Source organism: Mesocricetus auratus, unplaced genomic scaffold (genome assembly GCF_017639785.1).
Source record: "Mesocricetus auratus isolate SY011 unplaced genomic scaffold, BCM_Maur_2.0 Super-Scaffold_100003, whole genome shotgun sequence".
Classification (NCBI taxonomy): Eukaryota; Metazoa; Chordata; class Mammalia; order Rodentia; family Cricetidae; genus Mesocricetus; species Mesocricetus auratus.
In genome coordinates, this window is record NW_024429188.1 from 58,767,975 (window position 1) to 58,789,227 (window position 21,253).

Below are 21,253 nucleotides of genomic sequence, written 5' to 3' on the forward strand. Positions count from 1 at the left end.
TAACAAAACATTGGAACTATGACATAAATCGTACTTAGAGATAAATTTATACTATTGAAATAGTTGTAAAAAAAACAAGTAAGATTGGCCTCCCTACATCCTCAGGTTGAGGTGAGTCTGGGTTCCACCTAGGCCCAACTTCCTCTGTCCCCTTCCTGGAACTTCCTGGGTATATTCCACATGTAGTGGACCTGCCCAAGAAGCCCAGACTACCCAGAGTCTGCGTTCATCGCGGTCTTGGCCCCCTTTGCCTCAGCTTGAGCTTGACCTTGAGCATTTGCCCACCTATGTGCTCTGCATGAGGAGAACACTGGGAAAGGCTGGATCATCCAGAGTTACCGACATCAAAGTCTTGGTCCACGTACACTCATCAAGAGACAAGAGGAGAGGGAGACACCCCAACTGCACCCACTCAAGAAGGGATGGGAAGGCGACAGTATAAGAACAAATTCAACATCAGAAAGACCAATATGACACCAACAGAATCTAGGGAACCTATACCAGCAAGACCCAAACATCTCAATGCAGATGAAGCAGAAGACAAGGACCTTAAAAACAATTTTATGAGGATATTAGTGACCCTCAAAGAGGAAACAAAGAACTCCCTTAAAGAAATGGAAGAAAAACAACAAGCAAAAAATACAGGAAGTAGAGGAAAAGACGAACCAAAAAATTCAAGAAATAAACACATTTCTTAAATAAAGAAAAGAAATCCAAGGAAAAAATTACCAAACAAAGGAAGGAAACAATTCAAACAGTTCAAGGCTTGAAAGCTGAAATAGAAACAGTAAAGCAAACACAGAATGAGGGAATGCTGGCAATAGAAAAGCTGGATAAATGGTCAGGAACTACAGATGTAAGAATAACCAACAGAATACAAGAGATAGAAGAGAGAATCTCAGGTGTTGAAGACTTACTAGAGGAAATAGAGTCATCAACCAATGAACATCCTAAGTCCAACTAATCCCTAACACAAAATATCCAGAAAATATGGGGCATGGTGAAAAGGCCAAACCAAAGAATAATAGGTATATAGGAAGGCGAAGAAATACAGCTCAAGGATACAGAAAATATATTCGCCAAACTCATAGAATAAAACTTACCCAACCTAAAGAATCAGGGGAGTGCCAGCATACAATCCCATTGCCAGAGAGTCTGGGAAACAGAACATTCATCCAGAGATTATCAAACACTGAACTTAACTCCTGGAATCCAGTCAGAATGGGCAAAGGAATTAAGACTGGGCTGGTTTAACCCACAGAAACAGTTGACCTGAACAAGAGGGAGCTCTTGGACCCCAGATTGTTGGCTGTGTGGTCTTGCATGGGACTGACTCAGACCCCCTAATGTGGGTATCAGTGAGGAGGCCTAGGTAATCTATGGGGCATGGGTAGTATTTATCCCTGGTGTACAAATACACTTTGAGTGCCCATCCCACAATGAGGGATGCTATCTCAGCCTGGAATCTTGAAGGAGGCCCTAGACCCTACCCTGGATGGCATGACAGACTCCGGAGATCCACCATGGAGGGCCTCACTCTACGTGGGGTTTCGGAGTGGAGATTGGATGGGGGACTGGGCTGCCTGGTGGGGAGGGATGGGGAGGAGGGGAGGGAGAGGGAGCTGGGTTTTGTTAAAAGAAGCTTTCCTTGAGAGGAGCCTTCCCGCCCGCCTGGTTCCAGATCCACATCAGTCCCAAATAAACACACAGGAGTCTATATTAATTATGAAGCTGTTGGTCTTGCTTGTCTCTTACTGGCTAGCTCTGCTTTAAGTAATTACCCCATAATTGTTAATCTAAGTATGTCTCTTACCGGAGAATAGTTCCGGGCTGCTACCCCATGGCGTTACATGTTGATTCTCTTGTGTTTCTCCTTCCCAGAGTTCTCCTGGACTCCTAGTCCCTCCTTTCTAGGTTCCCTATTGGCCAGACAGTCTTTATTGACAAATGCACAGGACTTCCCCCCAACATCTCCTCTTTTCTGTTTAAACAAAAGAAAGGTCTTAACTTTAACATAGTCAAATTATATATAACAGAACAGTTATCAAGTAAAAACAGTTACAATATTTTAGCAAGATTTAAAGAAAATATCACCCATCCCATCCTTGTGAGTCCAAAGTTCTATATGTAGCTTATCTTTTATCATAACTAAGGAAAACTATAATTATAACTATCTTCAATTCCATCAAAGACCACAGAAGGATAATATATAAACACTAGGATTGACAGAGACATCTTACTGCCTGGACAGTCACGCGAAGTTCCTCTGTAACATTGGGGAATCCATCTTCAGCCCATAGGCCACAATGTGTCCAGAAGATTTCTCAGCAAAGTAGGAAATTTCAAACTGCCCATCTGCATTGGCAGTCTGTCAGTCATTTTTCTTTGTCCTGCAGAACGTCTCCTAGACTCTTCCATTAAGCAGGAACCCTGTAAGACTGAGTTCAGCAGTCACTTTCTTGTGGGTCCTGCATGTCCAGATTATACAACAACAGTCAAGCAGTACAGGCAAGATCAGTTTCTTGCCCAAATGGCTAATCTTGCCATGTTGAAAGCAAACTCCATAACGAGTTTCTTCGATGCCCATTTTCCTCTCAAACGTAATTGGTGCTGCCAAGAGCAGACATTTCTCATTGTCAAGAAAAACCCTAAACCATTTTAAATGCCATTTTCTGAAGGTCTTTGAAAGGTTTGAAGACTGTTTATGTCAAATATATTTCTGTATATCTAGAAAACCTAACTTACCTAACTACAAATTCTGACTATTATAAGTAACTATCTATAGTCTATATTTAATTATGCATTACGTTTTAAAAGATCAGTATAAGCACAATACTTAATCAAGAGGAGAAATATACACATCACAAAATTGACCTTGAATTTGTATCAATAAATGAAAAACAATACCCATACCATAATTCCCCTTTTTACCATTAAAAAAATTGGCTGTGATCACTAGCCTATTATAAACAACCCCATTTAAATGAAAACAAAGATTTATAAACAAGATGGGAATCAGGACGTCGCTCATTCCAAACTGCTTCCTGCTGGAAGGGGGCGCTGTTCATACCATGGGGATCATGACAAAACTCAGAAACCTGTATAAGTCCTTATTTTCATGGCCTGTAAAGCTCCATCATCTTAGCTGTCTCAATTGTTGAAACACCTGGTCCACTGCTTCCGGGGGTCTTGGTTCGTTAAACCACAGAAGTCTGGAAGGAATCCTCAGCTTTTCATTTTCTGTGGAAACATAAGTAAAATCTCCTTTTCCAAGTAACATATCCTTATACTTAAATTTTGAAGTCAAGGCATTTTTAAAATATAGAAGTTGGATTAATTTAGCAGCATTTATAATCAAGTGTACTTTAGCAGTTCCTTCCTGAGTAATCAAAAAACTGAAAAACACAATAGCATACAGTATCCAGACTTTCTGTGTATTTTTCATCTTTACGTGGCTTATTTATTTATCTATTATTACTTTATTTATTTTAATTTATTTTTCTCTGAGACAGGGTTTCTCTTTGGAAATCTGCCTGCCTCTGCCTCTGGAGCAATTCCTACCGGCGTGCGTGCGCCACCACAGCCGGCTTCTTTATTTTCTCTCTCAATCTTACATATATTTTTAAACACACTGTAAACCTTTAGAGATTTTCTTCATCCAAGTCTGACTTTACTGTAAATCTTTATGTTTTTCTGGCCACGTGTCTTATTTGTAAAACTGCGGCTGTTTTAAACTGCCGTTTCAAGATGGCGGGCGTAAGCGTGACTCCAGCTTACCGCCTCAGTCCATGCTGACCTCCAGCAAAAGCTGCCACTTCCAGCTGTACGTACCCACCTTTTAATCGTTAGCAGGGTCTCTTAAAACAACCTTGCTGTTTTATTTTTCTTTTTATGCCGAGACAGGAAGACTCCGGTAAGCGAGCCACGTGAATCTCAGCTTGTGGCTAGCTAAACAGAGCACACCTGAGAAAAATGCTGCTACCAAAAATCTGTGTTTTTCTGTTTCTAAAATTCCTTTAAATCTTTTGTCATTCTACGTGGAAATTCATCATCCTACTTCTGACACCAAACTGTAGTCTTTACCGGACGCTGTAACGATACGCGACACACAATTACTGAAAGTAAAGCTAAGTATTTATTGTAGGAATTACTCACAAGATACCAAACCCAGAGGAGCCAAGCAGTTTTCAGCTGCCGAACCGGAAGCCGAACTCCAGGAAAAGAGAGCGAGACTTCCTGTGTGCTGTCTTTTATACCTTCCCCCATAACGCCCCCTAGCCATGCCCAAAAGTGGGCCTGGCTAGTGACGTAGTCCTGCCTAAAGTGGGTGTGGTTAGCGGTGTGGTAAACCACCCTTTTATTACCTCATCTGTATGTGCCTCTCTAATAAGTCACATGTTTAATGGCGGCATCAGACTTCCTCCTACAGCTGGGATTGACATGTGAAACAAATTTGTTTCTAACTTAAATAAAAAAGGAAAAAAAGAGTTCTCTTGAGAAAAAAAGGACATGCCTATGAATGTACAAGAAGCTTACAGAGCAACAAATAGACTAGACCACAAAAACATGTCACCTAGCAATATTAATAACCAAAATATCAAACTTACAGAATAAAGAAAAATGTTAACAGCAGCAAAGGAGAAAAGACAAGAAGCATATAAAGGTAGACCATTCAGAATTACACCTGACTTCTCAATGGAAACTGAAAGCTAGAAGTTTCTAGATAGATATTCTACCAATAATAAGAGACCATGGGTGGCAGCCCAGACTGCTATACCCAGCAAAGCTTTCAATCACTATAGATGGAGAAAACAAGATATTGAATGTCAAAACCATATTTATACAATAAATATCCATTAATCCAGTCCTACAGAAAGTTCTGGAAGGAAAACTCCATTCCAAGGAAGTTACCTATATTCACAAAAACATAGATAATCCCACTTTACCAAACACCAAAAGAAAAAAAGGGGGAATCCACACACAATTCCATCAACAGCAATAAATCCAAAAAGAAACAAAATTATCAACAAATTGTCATTAATAATCCTCGATATAAATTATCTTAACTCGCCTATAAAAGGACACAGGGTAACAGAATGAACACAAAGACAGAATCCATCCTTAAACTGTGTACAAGAAACACACCTCAACTTCAAAGACAGATGTTACCTCAGAGTAAAGGGTTGGGAAAAGATTTTCCAATCAAATAGATCCAAGAAACAAGCTGGTGTAGCAATCCTAATATTTATCAAATTAAGCTTCTAACTAAAATCAATCAAAAAAGATGAAGAAGGGCATTTCATATTCATCACAAGGAAAGTCCATCAAGATGAAGTCTCAATTCTGAACCATTACCCCCCCCAAATAAAAAGACATCCACACTTGTAAAAGAAACATTACTAAAACTTAAATCATACATAAAACCCCACACACTTATATTAGGATACTTAAACACCACACTCTCACCACTTGACAGGACCACCAGACAGAAACTTAACAAAGGGACAAAGGAAATAACAGAAGTTGTGACCTATTGGATTTAACAGACATTTATAGAACATTACATCCAAACATAAAAGAATATACTTCTTCAGGAGCTGGAGAGATACCTCAGAGGTAAAGAATACTGGCTGCTCTTCCAGAGGTCCTGAGTTCAATTCCCAGCAGCACATCGTGGCTCACAATCATCTGTAACAAGATCTGGTGCACTTGAAGTTCTAGCTAGAGCAGTAAGACAACAAACGGAGATCAGTGGGATACAAATTGGAAAGGATGAAGTCAAACTTTCACTATTTGCAGAAGATATGAGAGCTTACCTAAGTTACCAGAAAAATTCTACCAGGGAACTCCTACAGCTGATAAACACCTTCAGCCAAGTGACAGGATACAGGTTAACTGAAAAAAATCAGCAGCCCTCCTACTATATACAGATGATAATTGGGCTGAAAAAGAAATCAAAGAAATATCATCCTTTACAATAGCCACTAACAACATAAAATATCTTGGGGTAACACTGACTAAACAAGCAAAATATCTGTATAACAAGAACTTTGAGTCTTTAAAGAAAGAAATTAAGAAGATACAGGAATCTGGAATGATGTCCTATGTTCATGGATAGGTAGGATCAACACAGTAAAAAAATCTTGCCAAAAGCAATCACTGTTTCAGTGCAATTGCCATCAAAATACTGACACAATTTTTCAGACCTTGAAAGAACAATACTCAACTTTATACAGATCAAGAAAGTCCCAGGATAGCCAAAACAACCCTGTCCACTAAAGGAACTTACTGAGGCATCACCATCCCTGACTTCAAGCTCTACTGTAGAGCTATAGTTATGAAAACAGCTTTGTATTGGCACAAAAACAGACAAGGAGAGAAGTGGAATCCAACTGAAGACCATGATATTAACCTACACACTTATAAACACCTGGTTTTTGACAAAGAAGCTAAAACTATACATTGGAAAAAAGAAAGCATCTTCAACAAACAATGTTCACATTACCAGATGCAGATATGTACAAGATTGCAGATTGATCCACATTTATTGCCATGCACAAAACTTAAGTCCATATGGATCAAAGACCTCAACATAAATGCAGCCACACTAAACCTCTTAGAAGAGAAATTGGGAGGTACCCTTGAACGAATTGGTACAGGAGGTCACTTCATGAACATAATTCTACTAGCCCAGACACTGAGATCAACAATTAAGAAATGGGACCTTGTAAAACTGAGAAGCTTCTCTAAGGCAAAGGACATAGTTATGAAGTCAAAATGGCATCCCACAGAATGGGAAAAGATCTTCCCCAGTCCCACATCTTCTAGAGGGCAGATTTCCAAAATACACAAAGAGCTGAAGAAGCTGGGCACCAAAACATCAAACAATTCAATTACAAAGTGGGGTTGAGATCTAAATAGAGAATTCTCAATAGAGGAATCTAAAGTGGCTGAACTATACTTAAGAAAGTGTTCAACATCCTTAGCCATCAGGGAAATTCAAATGAAAACAACTCTGAGATACCATCTTATGCCAGCCAGAATGTCTAAAATCAAAAATACCAATGACAGTCTGTGCTGTAGATGATGTGGAGAAAGAGGAACTCTCCTCCATTGTTGGTGGGAGTGCAAACTTGTACAGCTACTTTGGAAATCAATATGGAGATTTCTCAGGAAAATGGGCATCAATCTACCTCACGATCCACTAATTCTATTCTTGGGCTTGTATCCAAAGGATTCACGTTCATACAACAAGGATGTATGTTCAACTATGTTCATAGTAGTGCTGTGTGTAAGCCTAAACTTGGAAGCAACCTAGATGTCCCTCAACTGAAGAATGGATGGAGAAAATGTGGTACATTTACATAATGCAGTATTTCTCAACAGCAAAAGCAATGAAATCTTGAAATTTGCAGGCAAATGGATGGGACTGGAAGAAACCATCCTGAGTGAGATAACTCAGTCACAGACAAGCATGGTATGTACTCAGTCATATATGTATATTAGACATAGAGCAAAGGACTAACACCATGCAATCCATACCACCTGAGAAACTAGGAAACAAAGATCACCCTAAGAGAAAAATACATGGTCCTTCAAAGACGGGGAAAGGGACAAGAACTCCTGAGCAAATTGGGAGCACTGGTGGAGAGGGGAGGAAGGTATGAAAAAGAGAAGGGGAGAAGAGGAGGGAGGAGAACAAGAGGGATCAGGAAGACTGAGACAGGGGAGGAATAAAGGAGAGCAAAACACAAATACCTTAATAGAGGGAGGCAGTATAGGTTTAAAGAGACATCTGTCACTAGACATATGTTTAGAGATTCACAAAGAAGACCCCAACTAATTATCTAGGCAGTAGTGGCGGGGCTGCCTTTGATGTCAAGACCATGCTGGAGAAACCTACAGAATCAGCTGACATGACCTAGTGAGAGGACACGACTCCAGTCGTAAAGCTGGGAACCAGCACTGGACTGAACCAAATCCCCTGAATATGGGTGCCAGCTGGGAGGCCGGGCCACCCTATGGAACCTCTAACTGTGGAATCAGTATTTATACCTATTGTACAAATGGACTTCAGGAGTCCATTCCAGATACACGGAGGAGGTCCTATGCCCTCCCACGAATGATTTGACAGAATTTGATGATCTACCATGGAAGGCCTCACTGTCCTTAGGGCGAGGGTTGTCAGTGTGTTGGCGGTGGTTAGTAGAGTCATGGGAGGATGGGAAGGAGAAGAAAGGGGGGTGGATTTATATGTAAAATAATTGTTTCTAAATAAATAAAAGGATAAAAAATAAAGATATTAAATAACGAACATTCCAGTTTAGAAAACTAAAAAGTATGCCCTAGCAATCATGACCTGACCATGGCATTCCCCTAACAAGTCAGCAATACCTGTGGGCTGGGAAAGGGTGTGGAGATGACGATTCCTGAGATGGTTTCAGGGAAGTGCTTTATTGCATGCGAAAATCATGGAAGCCTAAGGACTACGATTGGATAGCACGTTCAGTGTTCTGAGCTCTGGGAATATCCATAAGCATGATATGCCATGCTTCTTATTTAGAAGTGCAGCATACCAGTAGACTGATTGCCAGGTTATGTCTGAACTTTCTCCTACAAAAAGATAAATAGAATGAATTCAAGGTAATTCGGAAACAATTAAAAAATAATATTTTAGGTGCTGGAGAGATGGCTCAGTGGTTAAGAGCACTGACTGTTCTTCCGGAGGTCCTGCATTCAATTCCCGGCAACCACATGGTGGCTCACAACCGCCTTGAATGGTGTCCTCTGCTGGCATGCAGGCAGAACACTGTATACACAATAAATAATTAAATAATTAAAAATAATATTTTACTATTTGGTGAAATTAAAAACAGAAATTTAGCTTAGATGAGCAATTGAAGTGAAAGTTAATCCTTTAACTAGGTCAGTGTTACTTATAGACCTCTCAGTAGGTTAGAAAAAGAAAGACGACATGTTATTCTAATATCAGAAACAGAGTTATCATTACGTGAAAATAGAAAAATATTCTAAACTATCATATATTTGTATATCCTAGATGAAATTTCTTGAAAGATACACTGTAGAAATTCTATTCCAAGAAGGACTAAATAATCTCAAAAGTGTTTATAATGCATTAAAGGAATTGAATATATAATATATAATTAGTATGCTTATAAAACATATAATTCCAGGTCAAGATGTATTCAAAGCAGAATATTAAATGTTAAGGGAAGATTGTCAGTAGGTATCTATGATCTCTTCAATAATATAGAAATCAAGGGGTCTTCTAACATATTTTATGAGGTCAGCATTGGTCACTTGGCAAAATCAATAGCATCACAATAAAAAGGAACTATGAATGAAATGTAAAATCTTCAATAATATTCAATTATTTAACCTAGAAATGTAAAAATAATATTGATTGTGAAAAGTAAACTTATCTATAATGACATGTTTCTGTATGGAAAAACAGACCATAAATTACACAATATTTTCTTTAGTCTAATAAGGTAAGATTTCAGGGTAAACAAATTTATGTAATACCAGTTGCTTTACTGTGTTCTGTCAATAATCCATTTCAATCTATAATTTAAAAATATATTTTTACATAAGCAAAACATGAATGCATATAATAGATCTATAGAAAATAAACTACAAATGTATGATAAAACATCCAACATACAAATGAAGTGTCATTCTATGTTCATGAAAAAAGGCTTATTATCACTTTAATGTCAGTTCTTCCCAATTTCAAATACGGATTCAATACAATCATGGTTGAAATGTAAGGAAATTATTTTGCGCTTACTCACACACTAATTTCAATATGTATACAGAAATCAGATATCAAAAGTAGCCAATGCAATGGAGAAGACTAACATAGTCAGTGGACTGAGAGTATCACACCTTGTGGTTTAAAAATGTAGGATAGTATAGTCAGAAACATGCCTGCATAAATGTCATCAGTTATTATTTAGTGAAGGAGAAAGCACAGAAATGCATAGAGTAGTTGTTTTAGCAAATGACACTGAGCAAGTGGAAATCCCCATACAAAAATAAATCATTGACTCTAAGACAAGACCATACAATCTTAACAAAAATTAACTAAGAATGGATCACAGTTGTAAGCACAAATGCCAAAACCATGAAAATATTAGAAGCAAAAATTTCTAGGGGTTTTTGAATACAGTAATATACTTTACACACAATAACAAAGATATGACCATGAAAATAAAAATAATTGATATATTGGTGTATCAATCAAATAAATAAATATAAATATAAAGTGGGGACAATAAAACCTGCTTCAAATATTGTCATGAAAAAAATTATTTTTGTTGTATTGAGTTGGGTTAGAGATATAATTCCGGAGACAGTCATCTATGTGGTATAATGTTATGGTGAGTTACCTCTGGAGAGAAATATAAATAGTACTATGGGCATAGAGTGAAGAACCCATGCAAAAACATAATGAGATACTAAAACTACAAATGCAATAATCAAATTCATGGAAGTTGTGCTTTATTCTAGTGGTAATAAGTAGTCATTGGAAGTGTACAAATTGGAGTGGAGGAGTAAGTGGAATGGCTTAGGAAGAATAACCAGGGACATAAGAAATTGTTATTGAAGGAATTCCTGTATGATATCACTGTAGAAATGGAAAGACTCAATAGAAATAATCTGGCTGGTAATTTTAGCTTGTGTTCAAGGAATTATAGTTGATTGATAATTAGTTATTTCAGGTCGGGCTCTAAAAGTGTCACTTGTAAGTCCTTCATAGTTATTTAAAATATTTGTTAAGGCCGGGTGTTGGTGGCGCACGCCTTTAATCCCAGCACTCGGAAGGCAGAGGCAGGCGGATCTCTGTGAGTTCGAGACCAGCCTGGACTACCAAGCGAGTTCCAGGACAGCCTCCAAAGCCACAGAGAAACCCTGTCTCGAAAAACAAAACAACAACAACAAAAAAATATTTGTTGAATTGTATTTTAAAACTGTCAATTCACCGCTAAATTCTGTTTGTAGTTTGCATACAGTTTGTATGTCAATTGAACTTAGTAAGCACATTCCTTGATGTGGCCAGATGGCTTCTGGGTGATGCTGGAATGTCATTTGAAAATGATAAAAGATTATTGCATCATTGAAGAAGTATAAATTGAACTAAAGCTTATTAAATAATAATAAAGAAGTCATTGATATCAAAGTTTATTTTATTGTTTAATTTGTGACTAAAATACTGTGTATATAAATAAGAATCAAGGTCTAAAATGTTTTTGAATTTGTGGAGAGAGCCTTTTGAGATTATTGATGCTCGCTATATGTAAAATTAGGTAATGGTTTTTAGGATAAAGGTGAATACTAATAATTAATTATCATATGTTACTAAATACTCTATCACGACAGCTTAAAATATATTAGTAAAGTATACAAACACATATATTTGCAAGTAATTTTATATGACTAACAAGAAAATTTTACTTTGAGTTTTTACATATGAGTGATATAATGTGATATTTATGTGTCTAGTTTATTTCATTTAGCATAATACACTTCAGAATTTTAAGTGTTTAAGCATGTGAATAGGTTGAATGTTTGTTTTCCACATTCAAGACATCATTGTGATTTCACTTTATACCCATAATTATACAACTGTTTATATATCAATCTATAAATATAAGCTTAAAAGTAAATTCAATAACAATAACTTCCAAAGATTGTTGTAGATTATATAGAAATGTAGTAGAAAGAAAGTATCAATTGAAATAGACTCATTGTTACTATTCCATTGAGAAAAAAATACATGCATATAGTAGAGAAGGCCATTTTGAAGTCAATGTTGTTATTCTTCTGCTGAGACTTTTCTGATAACTTAATAATCCCAAGAAAAATCTTTTATAGCTAATATATTAGTGTGCTAAATTGTTCCTAAAATGTATTTAAAAGTTGAATGCTGTAAGCCAATAAGGATAGGGACCTTTAATGTATCTTATGTGGCATCTACTCATAAGGAGTCCAAATGCATTCCTTTTCTTTGAGTTTCATATATAATTTAAATTTCTGGGAATCTTTTAGCCCTTGGGCAGCTCTAGTAATTGCATTTTATTGCTGTCTTCAAAAGAAACATTGGGGGCAGGTGTATACATTATTTAGGAAGTTTTTAAAATTGCAGTATTCACTTAAGTGTTGCAAAAGCCTACAATTTGGAAGTGTGTTTTGCTACCTTAGGCTCTCAGTGTACTTCCTAACAGTTTTAGATCAACTGTCACACTTGAATTCAGTTCTTCCTTTCAGCGTCTACTTAAGTTGGATTTCATTTTAAAATTTTATGTATAACATATACATTCCCAGAATGGGAGAAAATAGTTTCCTGAATCACATGTTTGAGTGATATTATTACTACTACTAATGTTTTGATAAATTAGATATCAATGGCTTCTTGTTCCCTTTTTGTTATGATACGAGAAGAAAGAAAAAATGAAAGAATGGCACAGAGGAAAAATTAGATATTACTATTTTTTATTGTACATAGGATCAATATGAGTGCTGTCCATAATAATATTTCCATAGCCCATAATTATTTGTAAAAATATAAGTAATGATATTTTATAACATATGTTAAAGAGTATTGTTTTTGAGCTCTATCCAAAATAGGAAAAGTACTGTAGCAGAACAATTTTTAAATATATTTTAAAATGCTAATATCCATATAGTTATCCTAACTTTGTCTTGTATCTGTTCAAAGATGCTTTTAAACTGTGCCAACTTGAGAAGCTTTAAGCAGACAACTATTTTAGTTTGCAACATTTTAGCTAATGACATGTCTATGACTATCACAAATAGAAAGCATAATATTTGAGAGTTATTCTTTAAGATATATAAAACACACGGAAATTACTTCAACTTTCAGGAGAAAGCAATGAATTCCTGGTAAAATTAAACAACACTGACATTTGCTAATAAAATGAAAAGTGGGTTTGTATTTTAGCATGATACTTATTCTTTATTAAGAAAGATTTAAAATTGCAGTTATAAGCATTCCTTTTATTGAAATATTTTCTGTAATAATTTGAATCTTAGGCAATATGTATTCTGCCTTAATAAGTCACCTATTAAAACTGTTAAAGAAAGTGACACAATAGAAATTATGTTAACATAGGAAGATATTTTTAGATATAAAACATTGTAAAATCTTACTGATTCTGTTGATTGCCCAAAATTTCACTATCATACATTACACTGTAAATTGCTAGTAATAATGGATGAAGATGCTTTAGAAAACCTTCATAGCACTATAACATAACAACTTTAATGAACACTGTCCCTTTTAGGTCTGGATCTGCCATTTATGATGATGCCTCATCCCCTACTTCCAGTCAGCTTACCTCCCGCATCAGTTGCCATGGCAATGAATCAGATGAATCATCTCAATACTATTGCCAACATGGCTGCTGCAGCTCAGATTCACAGTCCACTCTCCAGAGCTGGTGCTTCTGTTATAAAGGTAGGAATTAACCTTTCTGAAGAAGACAAAGGTATCAATTATATACAAGCTTTGATAAATATCAGTAGTACCACTAAATCGTCAATTATAACACATAGATCATTGACTCCATTGCAGAGCAGTATTTTTGAATCTGGTTTCTTACTAGGCCTGCCAGGTTTTGTTATTGTTTGGGTTTGTTTTCTTTCTACTGCCACAGATATCTCTTTAATCAAGTATTGTGTCTTGAAATCAAATGCACAGTGTATAGGTAGTAGAGCCAAACTAATCACAGGGTCGAGGGTGATGGAAAACACATTATTATTTGTGGTGTGATGCAATGCAACACTGTACAATTTTTTGAACTTTGAGAGAAACTTACAAGGTATTCTTAACAGTACTTTACTTACACTCAGACAGGCTTTTGTCCCAATTCTATTTTGCCACTGATTGAATGACCTGAATTATGAAAGTAACTTTCCTAAATGTATTTTTTCAACTATAAAATGAAAATCACAGTAACGTTCTATTCTATTTATCTATTGGTTAAATAGACATAGTATGAACAAAATGTTTGCTAAAATCAATAGAGCAGGGTTGAGGAAATGGAGGAAGTGCTAGCATGCAAGCATGAAGACCTAAGTTCAGATTACCAATACCACATAAAAAAAGCCAAGCATTATCATGAAGTTCTGTAACCAGAGTGCTGACAATGTAGAGACAGCCACATCCGTGGAGCATGGTGTCCAATCATGCTAGCCTGTCAGTGAGCACTGGCTTCTGTGAGAGGCTGTCTGAAAATGTAACAGGGAAACATAGTGAAAGACATTTGATGACAACCCTTGAGCTACCCAGGCACATGCACTCATATGCAGATACAGGTGCATGCACATGTACAAAGCATACACAATTGTGCAAGCAGACTACACATATATAAGCATAAAATGAAAAAAACAATAGATATTAAGGAAATCTTTCTGATAATTTGTCAGACAGTCAAAATCACATATGATAATTTTTCAAAAGTATATGGCGATTAGATAAATAATAAATTATATGTTATAATTACTACTGTTTCCTGTTATTTTGTCTCATGCTTTGTTCTTCCGTTCCAAATAGCAAATAAACTATACTTTCCAATATTTATTTCCTTTGATGAGGAGATGATATAAGGGTAGAAGAAGAGTCAATCAGTCAAGTCTATTAATTAACTCCTTCTCCATTCATTTATTATAAAAATATTTTATCTTTCATATATAATGAGGGAGATAAGATACATTTTCTAACTCCCGTGAGCTCTCAACCTAAATATGAGGTAAATGAGTATTCAATTTAATGTGTATTAAGAAGGCAAACTAATGGATAATATATGTAAATCACCAAATATTAGAGGAATTCAGAGGAGAGGTCGATGAAATTAAGCTTGTACAGGAGGTTATATGATGTCAGGAAATGCATTACAATTGATGGACTTCAACTTGAAAAGTGATAGTTTTTATAAAGTCTCCTCATTTTTTCAGTGGTTAAGTAGAAGTCTGTTTATCATATGTAGCTCTTAATGTGTTGATTGTACTATTTGTTTAATATTTTCACACACTTTTAACTGAGAAGTAAAATTGATTTTGTGAACAAATTGCCCAAAGATATTACTTAAATGATAGGATGCATTTCCCATTATTTTTAATTTGGCTATCCATTAATAAGAAACAACCTCACAAAAATTTGGAAATTGTATTGAAAAACCGAGTTGGTAATATGATATCTAAGTATAAGAAGGTACATTTTGAACTTTATTTTCATTTTTAAAAGAAATTGCTTTGAAAGAGCTTTTTTATGATGCACAGTATCTATGTTCAATGTATTAAATTGTGTGGGCATTGAGCAAGCTTATGTATTGACAAGTTTTTTTTATAATAATACCTAAGGGATGTAGAAACTATTAGAATAAAACAACATTTATTCACTTACGATCATACAATACTTTTTGCTATAAGTTTAACAAATATGTGTAAATAAGTGTTAACTCATTGTTTTACAGAATATCTAAATTAAATTCATCATTTGTCTATACATAATCACAAATTTTAATAGATAAATGTTCTACTACGAAATTTGACTTCTTTATGACAAACTTACATATTAGACACTGTGTCAATGGCTTGCTTCATAAAAATCTCTTGGTTGATTTACTAATAAAATCAGTTTAAAACACAGGTAATATCAAAATTTGACATACAAAATGAGGGACTAAGACAAGTTTCAAAACTCAGTGTGCTTAATTCTATTCAACTCATAAAAATTCACAGAACACTTGCCAAACTACATGTACTAATGTACAGTTTATTCCCAACTCTATGCTTGCAATTTTACTAAAAGTTGATATGCTGTATTTGTCTCCATTGTTCAGTTTTCTACAAATGAATACACATATGCATGTAATAACAATTTATAAAAACGGAAACCAGGAATTTGATAGTAATGGGGCTGTATGGGAGTGCTGGAGGAAGAAATATTGTACTTTTATAATCTCACAAATAGAGCAATGAATGTTATGGGATGGAGACAGGTGTGACTGAGCGAATCTTTCCATAATATACATTATTTTCATATTTTTACACTGAATGGTTGGTTGTTTGAATGCTCACAGATTCAGTTGAACATGCCATTTAGTGTATTTGCTTATCAATATCCTATGTGCTTAGTCAAGTTATATTGAATATTATATACAAATAAAAAAGCTCATATTACTGTCATTGACTTACAAGCTCAGTTCCCTAGATCTCATGTGTGAGCTATTATTCAATGGTGTACCTGGAAATCACCTCTCAAAATGCACTGTTTTATACACACACAAACACACACACACACACACACACACACACACACACTGACTTAAGTAAATTTCCATTACACAAATATTTTCACCATGACTGATCCCATGTTCTGTAAAAGTAAAAGAAATTAATGACAAAATTATAGAATATTTAATATTGCCTCTGGAGGAATAGACTACAACAGAATATGTTTGTGTTAAAGCCTTACAAAAAAAATGTGAAATCTTTTGCAAACTAACATCTCTGTTAATTTCCTGGATATTCATTAGGGTAAATAAAAATAAACTTCCAGCCATTTTACCTATCCATTTGTATTTCTTCACAAAACATAACATTAAACTTTGGAAAATCTACAAAAAGGAATAAGCAGTTTGATTATGAAAATAATTTATAACTGGCCCTTTAACACAAAGTGACCTCAAGTTTGTAGATGGGTGGACATAATTCTATTTGAACTGATTTCTTTCATTTATATGAATATTTCCACCACAGTGTGAAAAACTTTCATTCCTCACAATAGGAAAAGGAAATCATAGATGTGTTTTGAAGTCATAGACATATGAGAAATGATATATCCATTGTTCTTAATTGATTTGTTCAGTTTTTGAAATTGTTTTTGAATACATTTTAGTTATATAGAATATTCCCTATATATCTCAGATAACTGAAGTAGTAGATATTTGCTACATATTGCTATTTCAATTTTAATCAATTAATCATAATGAATTCCACAATTCCTCACTTGCAATTAGTCACATTTCAATTAATCAACAACTACATGACATTTGTGGCTAATATATTTTTAGATAAAAACAAGCAAGATTTCCATCATTGCAGAAAAATTTATTGGCTTAAACTAACTCTCTTAAATTCTCCCCTGACCTCTATACATGTTCTGACCACACACACACACACACACACACACACACACACACACACACACACACGCACACCATAAAACACTCAACATATAAATTATTAAATAAATGGTTTAAGAAGAAACACATAAGAACCTGTGTATTTCAATTACCCTTGTGATTGAAATACACAGAAAGAAGAGTCTGCAGAGAATTATTTCTTCTGTTATTGTCAATTTTAATGCAGGATAAATGTAGGTTAGCAAATTGTTAATGTGTACAAATGATTGCATATCTATCTCTGCCTTGTTGTATTATTCTTCTTGGGGACCTGTGAACTGTAGTTGGAATTTTCTTTGGTCCTCCAACCAGATTCCAAATAAAGACATGGAGACTTATTATTAATAATGAATGGTTGGTCTTAGGTTTGGACTGCCACATTAGCTCTTACAACTTAATTTAACCTGTTTCTAATCATCTATGTTTTGCCTCAGGGCTTTTTACCTTTCTTTTCTATATGTCCTACTTTCCCGCTTCCCCCATGTCTATCTGGCTGGCCCCTGATATCTCTCTGGCATCTCTTTCTTTTTCTTCCCAACCCTAAATTCCTCCTTCTACCTACTCACTGCCTGGATAGCCTGCCTATGCGTCCTCCTTCACTATTAGTCATCATGCCACAGCAATAGTCACTTGTTCTTAGGAATATAGCCAGTTATGAGTTTTTACAATATACCAGTCACTGAAAAAAGTAATTGGTCCCCATAACTGATTGAAGGTGACAGCAGGAATAATTTGTGGACATAAATTCAAATATCTAGAAGGAAAGTTGACAGACATGTAACCTGAATTTAACAGCAGTTCTATCTTCATGGGGACCAATTAATACCCTACTCACAAGCTTTTTTTTCTTTTATGATTCTAGATAAGAGTTATGTCCTGTGGAATGGTATTAATCCTATTGGAAGGGTTTTTTTCTAAAATTCATGAAAGGGCTGCCATTGTAATGCCAACAGGCACATCTTACCTGGCATTTTAACAGTGCATCACACAGAGTTTACATTAGGATTATTGCCAAATTCTACAATAACAACATGGAAGAAATCTCCTAGTACTTTGAAAGTTAGCCATCATGGTTGATGATTGATGTCCCCATGTCCTATATCCAAAGGATATTTCATCTTGAGCAGTAGGCACTGACATTCTAATACTGTTATGAATCTAACAATAACCTCAACAATTTCCTTGGCCAGTAGTGTTCTTTTAGTATTTCTTTTTTGTTGTTTTTTGTTTTTTGGGGTTTTTTTGTTTTACGAGACAGGGTTTCTCTGTATTGTTTTGGAGGCTGTCGGTCCAGCCCGGCCTCGAACTTACAGAGATCTGCCTGCCTCTGCCTCCCGAGTGCTGGGATTAAAGGCGTGCGCCACCACCGCCGGCCTAGTATTTCTTTTAAGTGTTTTAGAATTTCACACATATATTTTTGAAAGGTTATATCTGATTTTTTTACCAAAATAAATCTGGAGAATAAAAAAATATAATAAAAAAGAATTTCATACATATATAGTGTGTATTGATCATATCTACCCTCCATTCCTCCACCTCTTTCAAGATTATCTCAAACATACACATTTCTAACTTTGTGTCTTCTTTTTTCAATATACTGAGTCTAATTAGTTCTTTATATATTTACATGGGTGTAGGACTATCCACTAGAACATGAACAATGTACCAGAGACCACATGCATAAAGAAAACTGACTCTCCTTCCTTCAGTAGCCACTGCCTGCATATATCTGTGTTGCTGTACATTAGGACTTCAGAAGTCCTCTCCCCTCTCCATGATGAAATTGTGATATTCTCTGTCTTACAAAGGCAACTACCACTGCTGTGAGTTCATGGAGCAACAACACTATCATATTCAGAAGACATTGTTACTCAGCAGTATTCTCCTAGTTCTGACTCCTTCAGTCTACCTACCCCATCTTCAGTGATGGTTCCTGAGTCTTAGGGCTGGTGTTTGTAAACTATATGTCCTATTTTGGCTGACCATCCTGACGACACATGTTTTCTGCACTTTGACTAGTTATGAGTCTCAGTGTTAACCTCATCCACTTCAAGATGTTACTTCTCTGGTAAGACTGGGAACTATACTAATTTACAGATACAAAAACAAATGGTAGCATATCATTTGAGCAAAATTAGATTTATTCTTAAAGATGTCATTAAACCCTAGTTTAATTTAACACCTCAGTGGCTCCTGGATGTACCTTTTCTCACCCTCATGGAATCCATTATTTCAAACTCTTCAAGCTTCTGCTTCTACTGTTCTGCCAGATGCTTTTCCCAATCCGTACCACACAAGTTAAAAATTTACTTTCCATGGAATAAAACTTTTCACCAGAGGTATGGGCAAGCCTTATGAAGCATGACTATCATCCAATCCAATCAGATTCCACTTGATACCAGGGGTCAGCAACTAAGTAAATACTAAGGAAACACATCAACATGATCTAATACAGCATGACAATATTCTATGACTTGTATGAATTGTTCATTAAAAGAACACTATTAGGTGTAGCAGTGTGAATGGCAGGCCTTATCATATTAAGCTCTCTATAATCTGTAATCATTTTTCATGAGCCATTCAGCTTCTTTATCCTGGGGTGCTGCCTTGGGGCCTCCTTCATATGCCTATATCCAACTCTGATGGGCTCAGTGGGACCTGCTCAAGCTGCTTGACTTGGCACAGAGCCTAGAGGCAATGAGCTAATTCTCTTTCCTGCTGTGGCTGTCACTCTGCTGGATTCTTGGGTCTGACAAGAGTGTGGGATTCTGCATTGGCTATAACTGAAACCTATTACTTAGACACAATTTCTGTGAGTTTCATATGCTCAATCAAAAATTCCAGTATACCTATCTGAAGTAGGCAAATGCACATAACTACTCATCACTGGGATATGATTAATCCTTTACATTTGCACCATTTATGAATTTTTATTTATATACAAACTCTTATTTAAGTTTAACAGCACTGTTTTTTTCTTTCTGTAATATTCTCCCTGCCTCCAGCTCAACGTAAGTCTTGCCAAGTCATGTCATATTTGCTTTCAAGTGACCCAGACAAATCCTGTTGCTTGGCTTTCTATTTTTTATGTTTTTCTGATTGCCTTAGCATACTATGGAAGCAAATTACATGGAAGTCTAAGTCACTCAGATTTACCAAAACTTTTCCTACCTAATAATGATAACGTCCCATCACTGGGATCAAGAAAGCCACTAAAATAGACAGTGCCTAGGATTCTGTTGAATTAACTTATTTCTTAACTGTCTTTTTCACACATTCCCATCAGGGGCAGTGACCTGAGCATTAAATGCTGCCTCTGTCATGCCCAGTTCTCTATCTAAGTAATGTCTGTCTATCTCCATTATCTTCAGTTAAGATGTAGAACACTCCTTGTATTGGGTGTCCTATACTGGGTCATTATTAAGGCACCCCTCTTTATGTTCAAACATAGGTTGCCCTTTCTTCTATTGTATAGGTCATATGTGAGGGGGGATTGTTGAAAATTTCTACCTTTGTCTCTTCTTATTTGCTATTTATCCCTTCCTATAAATTCCAAGTTTTAGATTCTGAGAAAGAACACTTTAACACAGAATATGTTACTCATATGGCTTTTCCCATTATAATCTCTCCTTTTCACAGTGAGAGAGTTCCCAACAGGTTGCCATCTTAACCTTTTTTTGCCTTTTTTATTTTTAAATTTAAATTAAAAACAAAGTTGCTTCACATGTCAATTCCAGCTCCCTCTCCCTCTCCCTCCCCTCTTCCCTTGCCCTCCCACCAATCCCCCATCCCCTGCTTCCCCAATCCCCACTCCTTTCCCCAGGGAGGGTGAGACCTTAATTATGCATCATATTACGCACTACAATGGCTATACAGTCACAACTGCAGCAGTGTTTTAGCAGCAATCTTGTCTTATATGTGCTACTCTTAGGGACTGCAGTATATTCTCTAATCGCTGATCTGTTTGTTTTCAAGGCTTTCTAATACTAATGTGTTAGGATACACTAATCAAGGTGGTGTAC

At 35.9% G+C, this 21,253-nt stretch overlaps 1 protein-coding gene across 1 annotated transcript in view; it reads left to right on the forward strand.

Annotated features, from left to right (window-relative positions):
- Nucleotides 1-21,253, forward strand: part of Dach2 (dachshund family transcription factor 2) — a 178,430-nt gene that overhangs the window by 62,930 nt on the left and 94,247 nt on the right. Inside the window, exon 3 of the mRNA XM_021234648.2 lies at nt 13,329-13,501. Within this exon, the coding sequence (XP_021090307.1) occupies nt 13,329-13,501 (173 nt within the window). The remainder of the gene's footprint in view (nt 1-13,328; nt 13,502-21,253) is intronic.